The sequence below is a fragment of the Pelobates fuscus genome, chromosome 3 (genome assembly GCF_036172605.1).
Source record: "Pelobates fuscus isolate aPelFus1 chromosome 3, aPelFus1.pri, whole genome shotgun sequence".
Lineage (NCBI taxonomy): Eukaryota > Metazoa > Chordata > Amphibia > Anura > Pelobatidae > Pelobates > Pelobates fuscus.
The window spans coordinates 100,636,907-100,658,234 of record NC_086319.1 but is presented as its reverse complement, the minus strand read 5'-3'; the positions used below and the strand labels follow the sequence as shown (position 1 = coordinate 100,658,234).

Here is a 21,328-nt window from a genome sequence, read left to right as displayed (position 1 = left end):
GAAAAAGTCAAGTATATATAATTTGTTATTCAGGGGAACCAATACGACGGTATATCAGTAAATGTATCCAGGACTTGTATAGGTCTGCCAGGGTTTCCTGGTTTATGAATTTTTGGTCAAATCTAAAAGATCTCCATGCACTTTTTTGGACACTACTGTGACTTTCTCCAATGGTACCTTCAACACATCTGTTTTATATGAGTACTTTGCTCCTTCACATCAAGCTAGTATATACTGTTTACACTACTATCACAATGTCTGTGTATTTATACCATTGTTTCTGGCAGTTACCTATCTCCCCACTCCTTAACTTGCTATCTCTTCATTTAGCTCTTGTTTTCTTTTCCCAATTCCCCCATCCCAATGCAGATTTAGGGCACCTTGGAATATATATATATATATTATTTTTTATTTCTTTTTTTGTTGCTTTAACCCTTTGCATTACAGCTATCTTAGTTTGCTTTTTTACTGTAGTTGCAAATGTTTTAGACTTGATAAAGGGAGAAACTCCAAAAAGCTTGTCATTACAAACTGCGATACGTCATTATTTTGTGTCTATATAACTGGACCAATACTGCATGTCAGATATTTTTTTTGTTGTTTTATGTATTCGGGCTGATGTGTACAATAGTCATTGCTGCTGACCAGGAGTAGTGGGAGTTTAAGTGCAGGGCTTAATTTTGTATGTTTGTATTTGCTTTTTTATTACACAGCCATGTTACAATACAGCCGTCCACCCCATGTATTCCCTATTAATGAGTGAGTGGGGGTTTAGAAAAATTCCCCTCTCTGTCTCATTAGAGATTTTGCCTTTAGCTCAAGGAAGAAAGGTGACTTCTTAGTGTAGAAGGTTTGCAATAATGTGGCAGGTGAGCTTACACTTTAATGACCATTGCAGTGATACTAAAAACCTCCAGTTTTTAAAATGTGCAGGTAACTTTTTTTTTTTCTAGGTATTGGGACTGATGCGTACTATGGTCCTTGCTGCTCCACAGGAGTAGTGGGAGTTTGAGCACAAAGCTTCATTTTATATATTAATGTATATATGAAAGAGTAAAACTGAAAACTGGTTTTCAATGTAAGAAGAGTTTATTAAAAAATGGACAGACTTCCATTAAATAGCTGGATTTGTAACAATGATTGCATTCTACAATTCTACAATTGATTGTATAGAAATATCGAATCTCCATCTTCATGTAGAAACGGAACGTATCGATAGCGATTAATTAAGATTGTGCTTACTATATATTCCGGGAGTACGTGTTCTGACTCCGACCCTCCTTCCCTACCCTGGTATTAAATATGGAGCCTAGCAATAGTCTCTCAATTTGGAGCTTGTGAAAGACAAGTTCGGTATAAACCAGCTATCTCCTGAAAAGGTGTGATACTTCATGGGCTCCATAAAAGAGAAATGCTTCTTCCGGACATTCCAAAGGGGGTTCTCAGCTGGCCCCTGTAAGCACAGAAACTTTATATTATTAACACATCAACGCATCTACCGTAGAGAGAAGAACTGAGGCAACCGATACCAACCAGCATTCCAAAAGATTTGCATATCAAATTAGAGCCAGTGAAAGGACATGATCAAACCTCTGAGCAATCAGTCAACTTATAGTGCTTCTGTCCCACGTGACTTTGATTAAACTGTAGTTGTCCTAAGTGTGCTTACCCTCTGTGGCTTGTATGGGGGTGGAATGGCCTTGGCTTCCAAATGCCTCCAATTTATAGCTCCAAAAAATGGGTGAAGCCTGATGTTGCTTCGTACTCCAAGCCTCAGTCTGGGGCTTTCCTCTAGAAGCTGCATTGTGATAAAGATAAAGGCAACAATTCTCACTGCTATGTGGACAACTTTCCAGCATCCTAAGTATGCATTTTAATGTTATCAAGAGTTTTCTGAAAAAGATGACCTGGCAGTGCTATAAGAACCCTAATACATAACTGCATTAGTTTGCCGCATATACCCAATACAACAGCTGTTGCAATCTGCTCAGACAGTTTTAAAAGACTCACTTTAGACATGACATCTTTGCTTTCTTTACTCAGGTGGGGAGAGAAGCGCAGCTGCTTGGAGCATGAGCACCTGTGCCCAGGTAATTTTATGTAAATGGGGAGATGTCCGGTCAACATTTGATGTAAGGTAACTCCCAGTGACCACCAGTCGGCTGACGCACCATATCTCCTCTCTGCAGCCACCTTTAAAAAAAATTAAATATATTAATGAAATATAAAATAGCTTCTCTTATTGTCTAATCAGTGCGATACATATGGGGTTTAATCACTGTATAAGGAATTGTGATAAACTACAAATAGAATGTGCAACTGTTAATATGATACGATGTATCTCGATACCATCTGGGCAACTTTCCAGCACTTCTGAAGGCTAGTTTTTCTTAGAACAGTAAGAATTGACTCTACTTACTAAATAGGACTTTTCCAATCGTTTCAATGGATGAATTGATCTGCAGTAAGCAGAGGAATTTCTTACTGTGCTATGAGAATCCAGCTGTAACGGCTGCTTCTTTTTTTTTTTTAACAAAACTCCACTGAAGAACTTCAGAATTAGTTTTATCTTTAAAAAATATAGTATAATTTTGAAAAAAAACAAAACAGCTTTCTACATCCTATAAAAATATGAGAAGTAAATACAGAAAAGATCCTAACCTCTGGTGCCATGTGGGTTGTAGTCCCAGTGCTACCCTGGGCCAGGACTCCTCCTGTGATGTTTTCTGCCACCAGTCCAAAATCACATATTCTGGCATGGCCCTCTTCATCAAGCATGATGTTATCCGGCTTAATATCCCTAAGGAAAAGGGCCCATCACTGTTTAATGTGTTGCTCATGTCAAATGTTTATAAAGTACAAAAACAAAGGGAGTAGATCATATGAAGACATACAGAAGATGCAGCCTGGGGGTTGAAGCAGTATAGCTCATTAAGAGAGAAAATATGCAACATTGGCATAAAATGTTGTTCAGATAGAACAAAGCAGACTAAAATAGAGAGAAGAAGAAAATCTAATGGACTAACCGGTGAACGATTCCTCGCTTATGTAAGAATTGAAGGCCGCATGTTATTTCTGCAGCATAAAACCTAATTTAAAAAAGTAGAAAGAGATGAACAGAGAATTGAACAGACTTATAAGAACACTGTTCTCTGTTTTGATTACTAATATAGATTAAACGTTTCTATAGTTTCAGTCATTTCCTAAGGATGTCACGCACATCTCATGATATATATCTCACCAATTATCTAAGTGTATGCTGATGGAGATTAAACATGTACTTGAACTTTGTACCAATCTGAAATGCGATGTATGTCATGATAAAACTTTAATAAAAATGAGACATGAAAAAAAAGAAAAACATGAGTTTGCTGTTTTTCACAAAACCATAAATTGTGGAGACGTGACATGAGAACTGCACATTTTAGGCCATATTAGCAGAGATGAAAAAATACCTAAGCAAGATTCAATACACGCTTTTGAGAATTTCTACATTTGGCATAAAACTCGGCAAATGCCAATTGGACGTAATTCTCAGTGTACTCAATAAGGCCCTGAGTGCTATAATTTGCTAAGGAATAAGGTGTCAATGAATGAATCTCTTAAAAAGAAAGAGGACTCGGTAACCCACATTGTACTTCCTTCAATAAATATCTCAAGACCAATATCCATCATTCCCTCACTCACATTGCCTCGTAGGTCGGGAGGGATCGCTTTATCGTAAGATACCAATCCAGGCTGCCACCAAACATGTAGGGCATGACAAAGAAGGTGTGCATCTGATACAGGAAACATAAAGTATTAAAGGCACATGTAGACTAACACCATAAAGTAGACAGATATGTGGTATGAACAAAATAGATTACAGCAGAGTTTCAAGGCAAACCTTTCAGCTGGTTAGAAGATTGGACAAAGTTGTGAATCTATTGACAAGAAATTCTTTACCTTAGTCTGAAAGGCGGCTAAACCCTCGCACAGGAAGGGGCAGTTTCTGGCAATCTCAAGGACACGTCGCTCCCGGAGTATGATGTCTGCCCTGATTGCATCTTTCCTCATTATCTTGACTGCCACAGGTTTTCTGCTCCTCCATGACGCCATCATTACCTACAGATAGAGAAGATATGATTCCAGTGTCAGACTAACTTAATCATCATTATCTGTCAAAAATTGCCATTGTATTGAAACAGATCAGCTTTCAGACACCATCATGCTACATAACACATAATGTGCTAAAGATAAACTCCAAAATGTACACATCTCTCATTGCCCATTTGCCTGAAAAAAATGTTGTGTTGCTTCTGCTCTTTCCACAACAATGCTGGTCCTACCATTGTTGTCTGTAGGAGCCAGGGGAGGGCTGGCAGCCTTAGGCCTAGGGGGGAAATCCAGTCAAGTGGCCCATTGCACCAATATGAGAGTAAAAACACCTTTCCCATGTGATTGAAAGGGGGGGAAGCAGTCACCTAAACACACACACACAGACACACTGTTACAGGCATACTGACACACACACAGACATACTGACACACACACACACACACAAACTTTACACTTTTAAAGCCAGTTTCCTACCTTTGCTGGTACCTTTCCTGGGGTCCAGTGTGCTGGCTAGGGTGCTTGGGAGCTGGGGTATGGCTCTGCTTGCTCTCGCTCTGCCTCTCTCCACGTGGCTAATTGTTTCTGTGGGAGAAAGTGACTCACGGTCTACATTTTCTTCCATGCTGCCGTAAAGGAGCCTGGTCGCGCTGTTAAAGATCCACAGCGCCCGAATGGGCCCCTGCTGAAACATGCTCACTTGGTGGCCCTAAGTGTATGGGCCACCCGGTGTGCCCTCTTAGTGTGTGGGCCCCGGCACAACCGCAATACCTGTACCGTGGGCCCATGGCAGGGAGCCAGGGGCATAACTAGGGACCTCTGGGCCCCTGTGCAAGTATTAAGGTACCATGTGCATATTCTCGCTCCTCGTCACTCCCCACTAATCAATACACAAGGTTGACATGTGTGTGTGTGGTTTCTTTGTGTGATTGTACTGTTGCTGAGTGAGTGTTGAATGTATGTGTGTAGTTGGATGAGTGTGATTGTGTGATTGTATTTGTGGCTGTTTGAGAGGGAGACAAAGAAAGAGAGAGGAAGTGCCAGAGAAGACAGACACACAGAGAGAAGGAGAGACAAAGCCAATAAGAGACAGAGCTACACATGTAAATAAATAGAGAGACAAAAAGGGGGGAGAGACAGAGTGACACAAGCAAAGGAGAGACTGAGACAGCTAAAAAACTAGAGAGACAGAGAGTGACACGAGGAGAGGAGAGACTGAGACAGCTAAAAAAAACTATACAGAGACAGAGAGTGACGCAAGGAAAGGAGAGCCAGAGACAGCTAGAAAACTAGAGAAAGACAGAGAGTGACACAAGGAAAGGAGAGACTGAGACAGCTAGAGAGAGACAGAGAATGACACAAGGAAACAAGAGATTGAGACAGCTAGAGAGAGACAGAGAGTAACACAAGGAAAGGAGAGCCAGAGACAGCTAGAAAACTAGAGAGACACAGAAAGGAGGTGAGACACACAGAAAGAAATAGAGTCAGGAAGAGACAGCCTCAGATGTGTGCAGGGAGATGTCAGGTAGAGTATTTCACTTACTGATCCTGTGTGCCACTGCTGCAAGCTGGGACAGAGATTTCTTGGGGGCCTTAGCTCTACTGGGTTTGCTCTGAGCCCCCCTGTGCAGTCTGGGTGCTGTGGGCATCCGGGGAACTGAGGGAGGGGCCGTGCAGGCTGGGTAGGAGGCAGCTCTGCCAGAACTCCGCCCAGGAAGAGGTGAGGGGAAGGCATTGAGTTCCGGCATGTGAGCTAGCTGTGCCTCCACGGCACACACAAACAAGGAAGATAGCTGTACCATCCACCTGCACCCCACTCTGCCCCTTACTGAGGTTACTGGTCGATCAGCCAATCAGTGAGGTAGGATAATTGCTATTTAGTATATTGCCGAATTAGCAGTATACTAAATAGCAGTTTTGCAAGGGGAGCCAGTCCTGCCAGCAGGGGTCTACAGAGCAGCTGGGCCGGTAGTTCAGCCATTGGGGGAACATTTCTTTTTTTTTTGGATGTGGGCGGCCCGGGATTTATGGCGGCCTGGGGGGCAATTGCCTCCCTGCCCCCCGGCCCAGCCCGCCCCTGGTAGGAGCAGTGGGCTATATCATGTATTAACTTTATATTGAAATCTGAGTGGCTTAACATGGCTGTAAATAATAAAACTGATATCTTTATAATTTAATCATACTTTATGTTTCCCATGTCTGTGTCCAGCAAGTGATTGTGAGAGTTTTTCTTACTTTTGGGGATATTCACCGAATTTTGTATATGACAGAATTCCGACAGCAATGGCAATTCTCATATTTACTAAAGTCAAATATAGTCAGAATTTGGACAACACGAGCAAATCTGCAGCAATCACCTGGATGCAGTCGATGTCCAGATTAAAATCAATGCTTTTGAATCTGGATCTTATACAAAATATTATGGGAATATGTTGGAGTTTTGGGGTGTTTCTGGACTTTGGGTAAAAATGTGTTTCTGCCTGCGGGTAATTGAGTTAGTCCATTGTCTTTGTTAATTGTATCAAAGGCAGAAGGGAGGGTTTGTGTACAGTAACTGGGAGTGTTCAAATGTAAAACTCTGTTTTTATTGGATTGTGCATTTCATGTCCTGTGCCCCACAAGGTCCACATGGGCGGTAACCTTGTGGGGAAAAACTGTATAAAAGAAGCAGCTGTACCATTAAAACTTCAGTTCTACTTGACCCTCAACTCGCAGCCTCGTCTCATGTTTGGGGGAGACAGCTATAATCACTACAGGGATTGCTATTGTCATGTCCTAACTGCCGGCATTACCGCTACCTTGACACTTCCGGGTAGACGGAGCTCGGCCACACCCCCTTCTCTGACGCGGTCTCCCCACGCTACATAGGGAGACTGTGCCAGATTCAAAACGCTGGATTATTGAACAGCTTTACCGCGAAACTCAAAACCGGCTATCAAGAATCTTCTACCCCTTATGAGTACCGAACCCGGACTGGAACCCGTTGACCCACTCTCTCCTCACCTCGACCACAGATTGTAAAAAGGACCTTCTCTGCTAAATCCTCTCTCCTCCTCGGAGAAGAACTTAGGCAACCCTGGACTTCCCCCATTGTAAAGCTAAGTAGTAATATCATCCGTAATTGGATTCTGCCTGCTTGCAAGTCTGTTTACTTCCTATAACTCCAAACTAACTATTACCTGCTGCAACTTACCACTCTTATTTTGCTCTGACTCCATGGACTAGCAATTTCCTTTCTGCTATACTGCATGCAAATCTGAAGCTGCTTATTCCAGTTAACAAACCTCCACTTAATTAAAGGTACAGTACCTGTACTATTCTCTAGTATCCTAGTCATTAAACTAAATCCTCAGTTATCTGCAGTTGTGTTCCATATAAATCTCAAGTAAGCATTACAGCTATGCTTTTCATACTCCCTTGAATAAGCACTAAACTCTTGTAAGAGCTTGTTCCTGCTTCACTCTCTGGGGAAAGAGAGGTTCACCCACTGGAACCTGGAGCCTTGTTGTAGGTCCAGGGTGGGTAGGAGACAGCGAGACCCCAACCAAGCTGCGGCGGTTCATGGGGTCAGCGGTGGTTATGGTGTCTGGTGCGGTGCTGATGGTCCTTGGAAAGCACTAGGAGCATCCATCTATGGTCCAACCCTCAGCCAGCCTGGGGCAACCGTGACATCACTTACAGAGAGACTGCCAGACAAGAGCTGTGGGGCGGAGCTCTGGAGGATCTACAGCATTGGCGAGGTGAGAATCTCCCCAGCAGGGAACAGCAACTACAGACAAGAGCGGCACTGCGGATGCCTCTCATGGAGTGGCTACATTTCCTTCACCACTATATCCAATAACACACAATCCACTCTTACCAATAGACACACCTCGACGGATGCCACAAGCAACCGAGACACCTTCATACCTCTCGCTAAGAGATATCACTCAAGAGGGTAAGATCAAGAATTTGAAGGATCTATTCCCAGAATCCCCCCATACTGGCACCCACCACCTGTTCTACAACCAAATATGCCACTTTGTCAGACATCTCTCTTTACTCCCCAGAGGAGCGAGAAATCTCACACCATATGAAAAATTATGTACAACTCACCCCCTAAAGAAAAAAACCCTATCAACAATGTATAAACTGCCCCAGTCACATCAAACTAATACAATCCCCACCTACATAGACAAATGGTCTGAAGAACTGCCAATCTCACTTTCCTCAGCACAATGGCAACAAATCATTAATAGGATACACTCTACATCTCCAAACCTAGCTACACAAGAAAGCAATTATAAAAGACTGTCCAGATGGCACTATACTCCAACTAAACTTAGCCATATACACAAGGATCTCGAAGACAATTGCTGGCGCTGTAAGACCCCCAAAGCTCACTCATCACATATGTGGTGGTCGTGCCCCATCATTTCTAAATTTTGGAAGCGCATCCACTCACTCACACAAACCATAACGGACGTACACTATCCATTTGCCCCAGAATACATGTTATTCCTTCTCCCCCTTCCAAACGACAAAAGGAACCAAAATCTTGCTTTACTCACACGCTTATTGATAGCAGCAAATCTCATAATCCCTATCCACTGGAAACAAGCTGAGACCCCAACCATCAGAGAGTGGATTCAAAAAGTAGAAAGTACTAGACAGATGGAGGAGATTTCCTCTGCTTACACCAAAAACATGGCAACACACACACAAATTTGGGAAAAATGGAAAATATTCTCAGCCGAAGGATTCCTTCACTGTTAGGGACATACCAAGAAAAACCTAACGATCACACCCTTTTGACAGGCACGATTTTCACAATCACCACGTTCCAACCTCAACTCGACATATACGAATTATCTTTCTATATTTTAAATATCAAATATCTATTCGCATACCAGATATAGCTTTTAAAATTTGGTAAAACAATAACCATATCTTAACAATATAACTCAACCTTGTAAATATTCTCTTCACGGTACACACAACCTGACAGTGTCAAATCCGAGTTTTCATATTAAATTTTATGTTTGTATGTAAGCATTTGTTGATACGATTTGTCAAACGCATATTCACATGTGGTTACAACTTGTAAAACAATTTCACATCTCTGACCTGTACTACCAAATGTATCTTTATGTCTTTATCTTTTTATCTATATTGTATTGCATACAAAACTTAATAAAATTATTTTAAAACCAAAAAAAAAAAAAGAAAAAAAAAAAAAAAAGAAATGTATCAGAAATTATCAGATATATAAGCAATGGAATCAAGTTCAATGGGAGATCAAATACCCCCTGTAATATATAAGCAGGGATAAAGAGTAAGCACACAAACATTTGCAGTGGCATGGCAAGGATGTGGAATTTGTACATTGTAATTGCTACCTGTGAAAATCTCTTCCTATGACATTATTTTGCAATATTCTCTGTGCTTTTCTAACATTTCCACCACATCACACCACGTGTGACTCACCTTCCCAAAAGCACCGCTTCCTAGTTCATAGAGGAACGTGAAGTCTAATGGGGTCAGTGAGCTCTGCTGACTCCATCTTGTTGACTTCTGAACCGTACTTTGCTCCCATCTTGCTCTCTTTCTCACTCCTTCTTTATATTCATTTTCCTCTTTCCGTTTTGCACATATATAAGCTTTCTCTTGCCTATTCTTTAATTGTTTTATTGATGATACATGTTTTGGTCTTTTTTCCTGCTCCTCACAGTCACTGCTAAATTGAATGCTCTGGTACACTGTTTCATAACCTCTTTTCATCCTCCTCTTTTTCTCCTGAGAAATAGGTGGATCACTTTCTCCTTCTTCATACTCCTTTTTCTTAGGTGAGAATATTTTACCCAAATATGACATAAGTATCACAAATGTTATAATCATGGTTTTTTTTTAAGTTAAATACACACAGTCTATAAAATACGACTCGCACGTAGCTAGGACTATAAAGATCTCAACTGCTTTGGAATGTTTCCATACACCAACTGCCTGGCTAACGCTAGCAACATATTGTGATGTCATGAATATACTTAACCAGGAGAGAAGAGTGAGATGCTAATAAACCTTCTAACTTAATATTAAACATAGTAAACTTCACCAAGTTCAAGCTTCTGTACATCACTGTTTATGTTATTCAACAAAAAAGTGGAAAACCCAATGCTAATCAATTGTACTGCAAAACTGGAAACACCATTTTTGATTCTAAATTTTGATCAAAGCTGTCTTTAGGCCTTCCTATACATAAAAGCACTATTTACTGGCATTTTCAGCCATTGAACATTGCCCTCTATGTATTATTTTCAATTATTCATATGTTATTCCAATTTAATGATATACTTATCTGAAACCATTCTCGTTTATCCCCTTAAGGACCAAACTTCATGTCACACATGTCATGTTTCCTTAAGGGGTTACATTTATTGTTCAGATTTATTATTACACATTGTACAGTGTTGCAGAATATGTTATTATTTTATCATTATTAATAACTATAACAGATATTGCCTCATATTGACCACATATTTTCAACCTCTCTAACAAGCCCTATTCAAAGGAACACTCTAGGTAGCAAAAATCACTACATCTTACTTTAGTAGTTTTGGTGCATATAACCTTTCACTGCAGTCTCACAAACGTAAACATTGTCATTTAAGTGAAATGGTAATATTTGAATTTGGCAGCCAGAGACTGAGATGATGCTGGATGAAATGTGGATCTACCTGCATTTTTATCTTTTACAGGGGGCCCAATAATCCTAAAAAAATAGGAACACTTTACCATTATAAATAAATATAGCCATAACATTACAGTGTTTCTTTAATGGAGGAATAATGACTATATGCATTGCTCAGCATTTGGATGGGGCAAATAAAACAGTCTCTAACAGCTTTAGTTGTTGTTATATAGGTGGGTATGTTATTTCTCACCATTTCAGACAAGACACATCAAACATACCAAAGGCAACTATTTTTACAACATCCAAATCTATACCCAACACAGTAGGTCCTGGATTTAGATTCTGGATCTGCTTGGACGGTTTTGATTTGCAACCTGATCCAGCACACCAGAGTAAAATAACAAAATATGCAGTTATATACTGTAAGGAAACCAAGTGTATTTAAACCTCAATCGGTAGTTTCCTCCCGGACCACCAGAGCCTAGTGAACATAGCCCTCCGTTCGGTAGTAATGGTAGACGAATCCCTGTGTAATTTAAATAGTGTCCCTGTATAATTCCCTCAGTAAGACACATGAACTCCCAAACAGCATACGTAGACAGAAGAAGGGTACAAAGATGAACTAAAGATTTATTGACAAGTTGAAAGGAAAACCAGGGAGTCAACTGACAATATTTGAAAAATCAGGCTCAAGGAGTCAACTGCCAACATGAAACAAGGGAATACAAACTGTCACCCCAACGCCAAACAGGGGAATTCCTTCACATATTCATTTATGTAAACAAAACAACTGTAATTGGGTTGTGTATTTGTGCCATAAACGTCACTTGTCTTGTGGAATATAGAGAATACATTTTCAACTTTTTTTTTTTTTTTATTTCTAACCACTGTTTATTTCAGTTTTAACAAAATTGTTAATTGAGTATCATTAACTCTGAGCTTACCAGATACAAAATTACATCCATATAATATACATACCTAGCATAAAACCTTGGTACAAGCTTATAAAATTAAATCAGCAAAAAAGAACAACACTTTCACTAACATTTAGGATTAAACCCACGGCTCTAATAGCCAACTTGAGACATACCAAGAGTAGTAAATAGCCAATAGCAGTAAGGTTCTAGATTTTTTTTTCAGTGTATAGAAGCTTTAAAAATAATATTAAGATCAAAGGTGTGTTAATGCCATTTCTCTTGCCCACCCCACAGAAGTAGAATTTACCTAAGATCTAAGAAAACCAACAAAGAAAAGCATCTACTTTTAGTTAACCTTTGGCAAGAAAATAAAACACAATAGGTTTTCTGTTTAAATTTTCACTTATATACATGTGCTTGAAAGGACAGTAGAAAAAAAAAAAAATATATATATATATGACTTTTTTTATACATTACATTTCAGATACAGCAGGGGTCAAGTCCTGGGTAAAAAAGTGCAGGAACTCACCCAAGACCCACTCCCCGCCCCCTTCCCCCCGCCCCCCCCCCCCCCCCCCCATTCACACCACAAAAAAATGATACGCTTGTATGCAGGGGCTGAGTAAGGGCACGGGGCTGAGGAGGGGGACAGGAGCTGAGGCAGAGGGACAGGAGCTTAGGAGGGGTGGGGGGCATGGGCTGAGGAAGGGGACATGGGCTGAGGTAAGGGACAGGACCTGAGGGGCTGAGGAAAGGGACAGGAACTGAGGGGCTGAGGAAAGGGACAGGAACTGAGGGGCTGAGGAAAGGGACAGGAACTGAGGGGCTGAGGAGGGGGACAGGGGCTGATGAAGGGGGCAGGGGCTGAGGAGGGGGGCAGGGGCTGAGAAGAGGGAAAGGGGCTGAGGAAGGGGGACAGGGGCTGAGGAAGGGGGACAGGGGCGGAGGAAGGGGGACAGGGGCTGAGGAAGGGGGACAGGGGCTGAGGAAAAGGGACAGGGGCTGAGGAAAAGGGACAGGGGCTGAGGAAAAGGGACAGGGGCTGAGGAAGAGGGACAGGGGCTGAGGAGGGGGGACAGGGGCTGAGGAAGAGGGACTGGGGCTGAGGAGGGGGGCAGGGGCTGAGGAGGGGGACAGGGGCTGAGGAGGGGGACAGGGGCTGATGCTCGTATGCAGGGGCTGAGTAAGAGCACTGGGCTGAGTAAGGTGGACAGGGGCTGAGTAAGGTGGACAGGGGCTGAGTAAGGTGGACAGGGGCTGAGTAAGGTGGACAGGGGCTGAGTAAGGTGGACAGGGGCTGAGGAGGGGGACAGGGGCTAAGGAGGGGGACAGGGGCTAAGTAAGGTGACAGTGCTGTGGAAAACGGACAGGAGCTTAGGAGGAGGGGGGGGCATGGGTTGAGGAAGGGGCCATGGGCTGAGTAAGGTGGCAGGGCTGAGGAAGAGGGACAGGAGCTTAGGAGGAGGGGGCATGGGCTGAGGAAGGGGCCATGGGCTGAGGAGGGGGACAGAGGCTGAGGACAGAGGCTGAGGAGGGGGACAGAGGCTGAGGAGGGGCGCAGGGGCTGATGAAGGGAGCAGGGGCTGAGTAAGAAGACAGGGACTGAGGAGGGAGACAGGGACTGAGTAAGGGGACAGGGCTTGAGGAGGGGGACAGAGACTGAGGAAAGGGACAGGGACTGAGGAGGGGGGCAAGGACTGAGGAGGGAGACAGGGCTTGAGGAGGGGGGCAGGGACTGAGGAGGGAGACAGGGACTGAGTAAGGGGACAGGGCTTGAGGGGGGGGGCAGGGACTGAGGAGGGGGGCAGGGACTGGGTAGGGGGGGCAGGGACTGAGGAAAGGGATTAAAAAAAAAAAACCTAAAGTGCCTTCCCCCCTCCCTGAGGCTTACCTTGGGCCAGGAGGGGTGGGACAGGATCTGGAACTTGCAGCCTGCAGCCTGTGGAGTAAGCCGGCCTCTCCTGATGATGTCAGGAGTAGGGGGCGTGACTTCCTCTGCTCCCCAGCGGTCCTGTGAGAAGAGCAGAGGAAGCCACGCCCCCTCCTACTGACATCATTACGAGAGGCCGGACGACTCCACTGACTGCAGGGGGAGAGGTGAGTTTAAAAATCCGAGTCCCCAGTCAGAGGCAGGGGATTCGGATTTGTGCTCCCCCTGCTCTGGCAGCCGCTTGTGTCAGCCCTGGGTCCTGCAGGATTAGTAATGGGAACGGCGTTCCTGCTGTGGAAAAAGTGCAGGAACGCCGTTCCAACGCGTTCCTGCAGGACTCGAGCCCTGAGATACAGAGAGTCTTGTGCATTAAATAGAGCATCAGAAAAGGGCAAATGATGATTTGCTCTATGATACAGGTTCACTCCAGGTGGATCTCGACTTGTCAAGAAAGAGAAGAGTAGGATAAGTGAATAATGACATTATAACAAATCAAAGTTGGAAAGAAATAAAAGTCCGGAGGCCATTTTGAACTAAAGAAGAGAATTTGTAATAAACATTATATTAACACTTTAATTAATTCCTCTTGTTAGTATGTATATTGCTTGGGCTGTAATGTCCAGTGTGTTTCTAGACATAATTTTCAACTTTTTAATACCCAATTCACAAACACAGACGAAAATATATTTACACAGAATGTGCACATGGTTTCACTCAGAAAACCAAACAAATTCATACATTTACACCACAATCAAACATACTGGAACACACAATATACAAACATAGTCTGGTATATATTGTATAGACACTGTCTGAACATATATTGAGATGGTCCTCTCTATATGTCTATAAAGTACAGAGAGATGGCTTCACACAGGCCTTGTAAGTCTAGTTTTCCAATCTCCTTAATTCTATATGTTATTATATGGGGTGGTTAGTTTATGAAAGATAACGCCCACATCAAACAATAGTTAGTACATCCTGTTAACAAGTAAGTTGCACTGTAATTTAATGTGTTTGTTTTAGAACAGCTGCATTTTCTGTTTCTGAGATTGAGAGTCATACAACATAGAAAAAGCAGACTAATTTCCCACTAATCTTTTTATTGGTCTAAATATACACACAGAATAGGATTTTATAAATGGTCTATGTTCATATTACAGACACACATAAGTAAGGGTTTTGCAAATGCTGCTTGTCCACTTTATATATATGGGCAAAATCGAAATGGTCTGGAGTTCAGTACGGTTGAAATCCAGACCAAATTCAAGTCCATTTAGAAACATAGAATATGACGGCAGATAAGAACCATTCGGCCCATCTAGTCTGCACATTTTTATAAATACTCTCATTAGTCCCTGGCCTTATCTTATATCTAGAATAGCCTTCTGCCTATTCCATGCATGCTTAAACTCCTTCACTGTGTTAACCTCTACCACTTCAGCTGGAAGGCTATTCCATGCATCAACTACCCTATCAGTAAAGAAATACTTCCTGGTGTTATTTTTAAACCTTTGCCCGTCTAATTTAAGACCTCTTGTTGTAGTAGTTTTTCTTCTTTTAAATATAGTCTCCTCCTTTACTGTGTTGATTCCCTTTATGTATTTAAATGTTTCTATCATATCCCCCCTGTCTCGTCTTTCCTCCAAGCTATACATGTTAAGATCCTTTAACCCCTTAAGGACTTAGGACGGTTCAGGACCATCATCGGCATTTTTGCGTTGCCGACCGATGACGGTCCTGAACCGTCCTAACTTTAAGATGTACTTACCCGATCGCCGTCGTTCCCCCGGCGGCAATCGGCGGTGCTCCCGTTGTGGGGAGACTGCCTGCAGCCCAGACAGTCTCCCCATGGCGAATTAGGACCCCTTGGGCCATGTGATCGCTCAATAGGGCGACCACATGGTCACAATAGGTGTCCATGTTTCTGCCTGCAGGGGGACTGTCTGTGCTGACAGGCAGTCTCCCGGCAACTGTAAAATCATAAAAATAAAATTAATAATAATTATATATCTGTATATATATGATATATAGACATATGTTATATCTATATAATATATGTCTATATATCATATATATAATGTCATGCTAAGTGTATTTTTATATTAATATGTATATTTATTAATATAAAAATACACTTATAATTAAATTACACACATATATATATTATATATATAATAACTATATATATTGTATATATATATTATTATAAAATACAAATAATAAGTAAATTAAATTAATTTTTTTGAAAATAATACAAAAATAAAAAAAATTATATATCTATATGAAATTTTATTATAACTGTATTTTGATATTAAAAAATATACATTTATATCAAAATACACTTAGAATAAAATTGTATATATCTATGTATATATAAATAAATAAAAATAATACGAAATATACATTTGTTTAAATACAAAATTACATAAATAATTATATAAATATACACGTAGACTTCAAATATATAAATGTGCATATATATATTTAAATTCTACGTGCGTATTTATGTAATATTTTTACATAATTAAATAATTTTATTAATTACAATTTGAGGGACCTGCCTGCCAACCCAGGCCGAAATTGCAGAGAATTTAATTTGCTAGCACTGTATTTTACCCTGTAACTTTCTATGACACCCTAAAAGCTGTACATGGGGGTCACCGAATCAAGTATGACGCCAAGACAGCGCGCTTGCAAGGATGGACTGATGTGGGTACCACTAATTTGAAGGGAGAGTGAAAGAGGAGGATCAGTATTAGGAGGAGGAAAGACAAGGAGCTCAGTTTGAGAGATTGAGTTTCAGAAAGTGGGAGGACATCCAGGCAGAGATGGAAGAAAGGCAAGAAGTGCATATTTCTACTTGTAATGTATTGTGTTTGAATCTGTACATATAGTGAGTGTATGCTGCTGTTAATACATGCAGGGTTTAACATAATGTTAGAAATGGTTAGGGCTTTGATATCAGAGTTGGATTATAAAGAGTGTTTAGAATTATTGGATTTAGATTTTGTATTAGGGAACATAATGTGTTTAATTTTTAAGAAAAGTTAAACGTAGGCTCAGGTTAAAGGGGCACTATTGTGTCAGGAACACAAATGTTGCTGACACTATAGTACTAAAACCACCGTTTAGATGGTCGCCCCCCTTACTTTGGGTTAGAAAGGTATTTACTCACCTTTTTCAAGTGCCACGCGGGGTTTCTCCTCTAACTCACCTCCTTGATTAACATTATCAGAATTGCTAATCTCAGCCAATCACAGTGCTTTCCATAGGAAAGTTCAGTGTCTCCATGCAGTGTGTGGAGATGTTGAATGTCAGTGCTGCACACCGTGCATCACTGACCCAGGAAACCCCACTAGTCATCGTCTGAGGAGGGGCCACTAGAGGCTCTGAAAAGGTAGACTTTATTTAAAAAGCCTGCATGGACTGACTATACACACTAGAGCCACTACATCTAGCTGTATTGTTCTGCTGACTATAGTGTCCCATAAAGAGTTTTTTTTTTTCTGTTTTAGGCTTTGAGTACTTACCTTTTGGACCAAGGAAAGAACTTGTTTAGGTTTTGTGAGGGGTAAATCTAGGGTTAGAGGAAAAGGGCACAAGCATGTGGAGTTAGAAATGTTATTTGCAAAGTACTCACCCTCCTATGATTGATAGAAGAACTATAGTAGCTGGTAGTACAGTGTGAATCATTCAGGACTATCTCTACAGCTACTGCAAAGCTGTGTGAGAGGCTGTTAATGGGCAGATGGGAAGTGATCCTTTACACCTCCTGTCCATCCTCACACACATACACTGGAGAGAGTGAGACAGCACTGAGCTTTACACAACATATACCTGTTCCTGCAGTTTTGTTATTAAGCATAGGAGGCTGGCTACACTAGAGAGGACACTGGCCAAGGCTCCTGGTTCTTATCTCTCCCCACGGCCCACCTAAGCTCCAAAAGGCACATTCTAAGGGCTGTTAATAGATGCCCCCTACAGAACAGACGCCTTTAGAAAGGTACCTACTCTACCAAATGGGAAATGCATTCCTGTCAACACCATTCTGCATAGGCTTATTTTAGAATGCCAACTGTCTGTCTATCTCATTCCTCTATATCACTATCTCATACTCATACCTGATCAATGGGAGGGATGGTAACTTTTGGACTTAAGGGCAAGTACAAATGAATGGCCTTTCTGTGAACAAAACGTACTTATCTCAGTATAGATGGTGCTGTGGATTTGATAAATGAAAGATTCTGGTGTGACATGATATCCCTGCAACCTCCATAAGTATGATCTCTGTTTCCCACAACTCCATTGTTATATATGACATCTGGAGTGTATTATGAATCTAATGTGGACTGTCTCATTTCAGACTACAGCCATTTGTAAGCACATTATAAACTAAAAGCCTGGTCAACTCTGGCTATTGCAGGTCTCTGTGAAAATCCCACTGGGCCAGTTCAGGCACGGAGAACATTGTGACTGCTGGCCATAAGCCTATGCACAAACCTACACCAGTTGACTAGCAAACGCACAGCACAATGCTTGACTGCTGCCTACCTCCTGCAATACTCTGTCAACAGACACCCTAGCCTTCTGATATTTTCAACTGGTGTGCAAGGTGGCAGCCTACATCCCATTGCAAGCCCTCCAATGCTAGTGGCCCAGAGGGCAATTAACCGCCTGCCTCCCTTGTCAGCCCTCCCATGGTCCCAGCTCCAACAAGACTGTCCTGATTTAGGGCTCCTATCCTATTTGACCAGCTATTTGATAAGCAATATATTAATAGGTATGAACTAAGAGCACAGGTATCTAAACATTTTATTTACAATACAAAACGCACAACAACTTTTTATGAAGTTCAGCTGTATTTAATATCAGATTCTGCACTCCTGCACAAATAATGTGAAAGTTAATAAAAGGTTTGGTTTCAATTCCAGGAGATTATCGGATTTGCAATAAATATGTAAGTAAAGATTACAGAACCATTACTGGTAACTTATCTGCATTTCTACAGGTTAAAATTAAATAGAGATTTAAAGTGTAGCCTTTAATCTCCAGTGATGCAGGTTATTTAAAAAGCCACATAATGGAAGGGGCGGGGCCGGGCCGCCGAGCTGGTCGGTCGCAGGCCAGCAGAGCTCCTGCTACACTACTCAAATAATCGATTAAAAATAAGCCTATACACCGAAAAGCTGACCGACGGCTACGAAGCCTGAAGCAGAGGGACCGCTGGATCCAGGGAGAGGCTGGCTCCCCGAGCTACAGTCCCCTGGAGGAGAAATCCTCATGGACTCCCCTGAGGCCTACTCCGGTGGTGAGTGGGGCGGACGGCCGCTGCCCCACTGGCCTGCCACACAGCACCCAACCTGAAACACAACGCTGGGCGGACTCGGCCCCGTTCCCCCCCCCTATGGACCGGGGGGGTGATCCCGGTCCTCACCCCAAGGCCTTGATCGAGAAGCCACGGCCGAAGCTGGGAGGTCTAACCGCCAGGCCCAAGATGGCGGGCGCCATGTGCGCAAGCAACGAAGCACGGCCTAACACCGAACACTGGCGCCCAAGACTGACAAGGTGGCCCCAGCTCTCAGATAGGGCTGAGCCGAGGAGCGAGTTCACTTACCGGCAATGGCGGCACAGGGGAGTAGGAGGTACCCGCACACAGACTACCGCCGCCTGAACAGACGGAAAGTGCCACCGACACGGAGACAAGCCGACCTCGCGCCCCACTCCAAGCCTGTAACAGACTCACCCAGGAACCGAAAACCAGGCTCCCCTCCACGGCAGACGCCGACAATCTGATTATCGGGAGAGACGAGCACACTCCCGCACAGCTGCAGCCCTATGGGAACCAGCGAACACTCCACTATGCAGCATGGGGGGACTGTGTCCTGATACCTGCCATGATGGACACTCACTTCTCGGCATGATCGTAAGGCAGAGCGGATTCCTACAGTTCATGGGACTCTCGCTGAGTGTGGGGTCTCCGGACCGCCAGGAAAACGGCCACCCGCAGAGGCAACAATGGTGGTCCCGGTCGGCTGGGGTGATACAAGCATTGAAGCGACTCACTTTCTCATGCTTATAATTTACTTACAAAGCTTTGATTGTTCAGCACGATGTATATTCTGTACCAGCATGTCTTAGTGCATTTAAAGCTAAGTCACTGTTCCTATAGTACAGTTACGCTAATATAATTAACTTGTCAGGCACCTATCATTAACTGAAGTCTTTTGTTTAAAACTGTGGCTTTTGCCTTGGTATACTCTCATCAGAGTCAGCTTGACATTGTAGCACTGTATGTTTCGAGTTTAAGCCTGACGACCATAACGTGAACCATTATATTAGAAATAATTAAGCAGCTTGTATTTTGCTTGTCACACAAACTTAAAAATTGTGCGTTTTTCTGAATGCCATGCAACTGATAACTAATATCTGTTTCCTAACTGCCTGTGAATGCTGTTGTGGCATTGCACGCATATGTATGTTATTTCATGCACAGAAAAAATAAAGAATTAAAAAAAAAAAAAAAAGCCACATAATGTAGCTAAGAAAATAATATTTAGTGTGTGTAACGGATCCCCTATACTCCGGCTGAGTATATCTGCGGTAGTTCTCCCAAATCCTCAATGAAGCAGTGATTATAGCTCCCAATTCCCCAAACATCACCCTAGACTTGATGAAGGGTAGAAACAAATGTTTTTATTCTGGCTAACTGGCCCACTTATATACAAAATCAGGAGGCTGGAGAACACGCCCAGAACACTCCTACGATTTACAGTGTCAGCATGATTAAACATAAATTACATAAAATAAAAATACATAATCATATAGGAACCCCCAAATGTTAAATCCCTGGATAGCTTGGATCTGAGCGCCCAAGTTGTCCAAATAGCGCTCAGATCCATGCAGTGTAGGGGAAACGCCACAGTGTCAAAGTTCTGACTGGCCGCACACATAGTCTTATGCCCAAGACAGTTCCGGGGCACTTGGTGCTTTTGCCAGTCAACTTTCTGGAGCTCCTGTGGCCACAATACAGGGTGCTCCGCCTGGCTCTTAGGTAGCTTTTGTTCCCTTTAGTACCCAGGGAAAGCTGGTAATGGAGGCTGGGGAGGTTAAACTCCCGAACAGGGTCTTTGTATGTGGCTCATAGTCCTTGGGCAGGAGGCTAACTGGCAGGCTCCTCCAGGAGATCATGACAAATGTCCAGGTTAAGGAGTGTTTGTCACAGTGAGCAAAACAAAATGAACATCGAGGTGTAATATGTTCTATGTCAATACTGTAGTTTTATTAAACACCAATTTAACACTCCCATAGTCTCACAGTAATACTTCTTATAATTTACAAGGTTATTTAATAATATCTGAATAGCCCCATACTGAATGGGATGAAACCATTTGGTTTCTGTATAGAGCCTTTTGGTCCAGACATTCTTCATAGTGTTTATCTTTAACATTGTTTAGATTTAGCAATGATGTCTCTGTGTGAGTCAGAAATGTGTTTGAATTTCAGCCTGACCAAACGTTCCCAGAAGGGATGCTTATTTTAAACGGCCGAACAATTTTAGAGACAGAAGACAAATACAAAAAATAGATTACTGCATCTAGAACATAATAAAGCCCATAAGTGAAGTCACATATAAATCATATATACGTACTGTTTATGTCTATGTTTTCGAACTATTCTAAAACCATCTGGAGCGCAAGGGATAACCGTGTAGCT

At 42.4% G+C, this 21,328-nt stretch overlaps 1 protein-coding gene across 1 annotated transcript in view; it reads right to left on the bottom strand.

Moving 5' to 3' along the window:
- Nucleotides 1-1,309: 1,309 nt before the first annotated feature.
- LOC134601646 (protein kinase C delta type-like) overlaps nucleotides 1,310-21,328 on the bottom strand; it is a 36,958-nt gene continuing 16,939 nt past the window's right edge. Inside the window, exons 2-8 of the mRNA XM_063446164.1 lie at nucleotides 3,946-4,104; nucleotides 3,688-3,779; nucleotides 3,027-3,089; nucleotides 2,662-2,800; nucleotides 2,011-2,193; nucleotides 1,670-1,798; nucleotides 1,310-1,453 (exon numbers count right to left, since the gene is read on the bottom strand). Coding sequence (XP_063302234.1) covers nucleotides 1,310-1,453; nucleotides 1,670-1,798; nucleotides 2,011-2,193; nucleotides 2,662-2,800; nucleotides 3,027-3,089; nucleotides 3,688-3,779; nucleotides 3,946-4,104 — 909 coding nt within the window. The remainder of the gene's footprint in view (nucleotides 1,454-1,669; nucleotides 1,799-2,010; nucleotides 2,194-2,661; nucleotides 2,801-3,026; nucleotides 3,090-3,687; nucleotides 3,780-3,945; nucleotides 4,105-21,328) is intronic.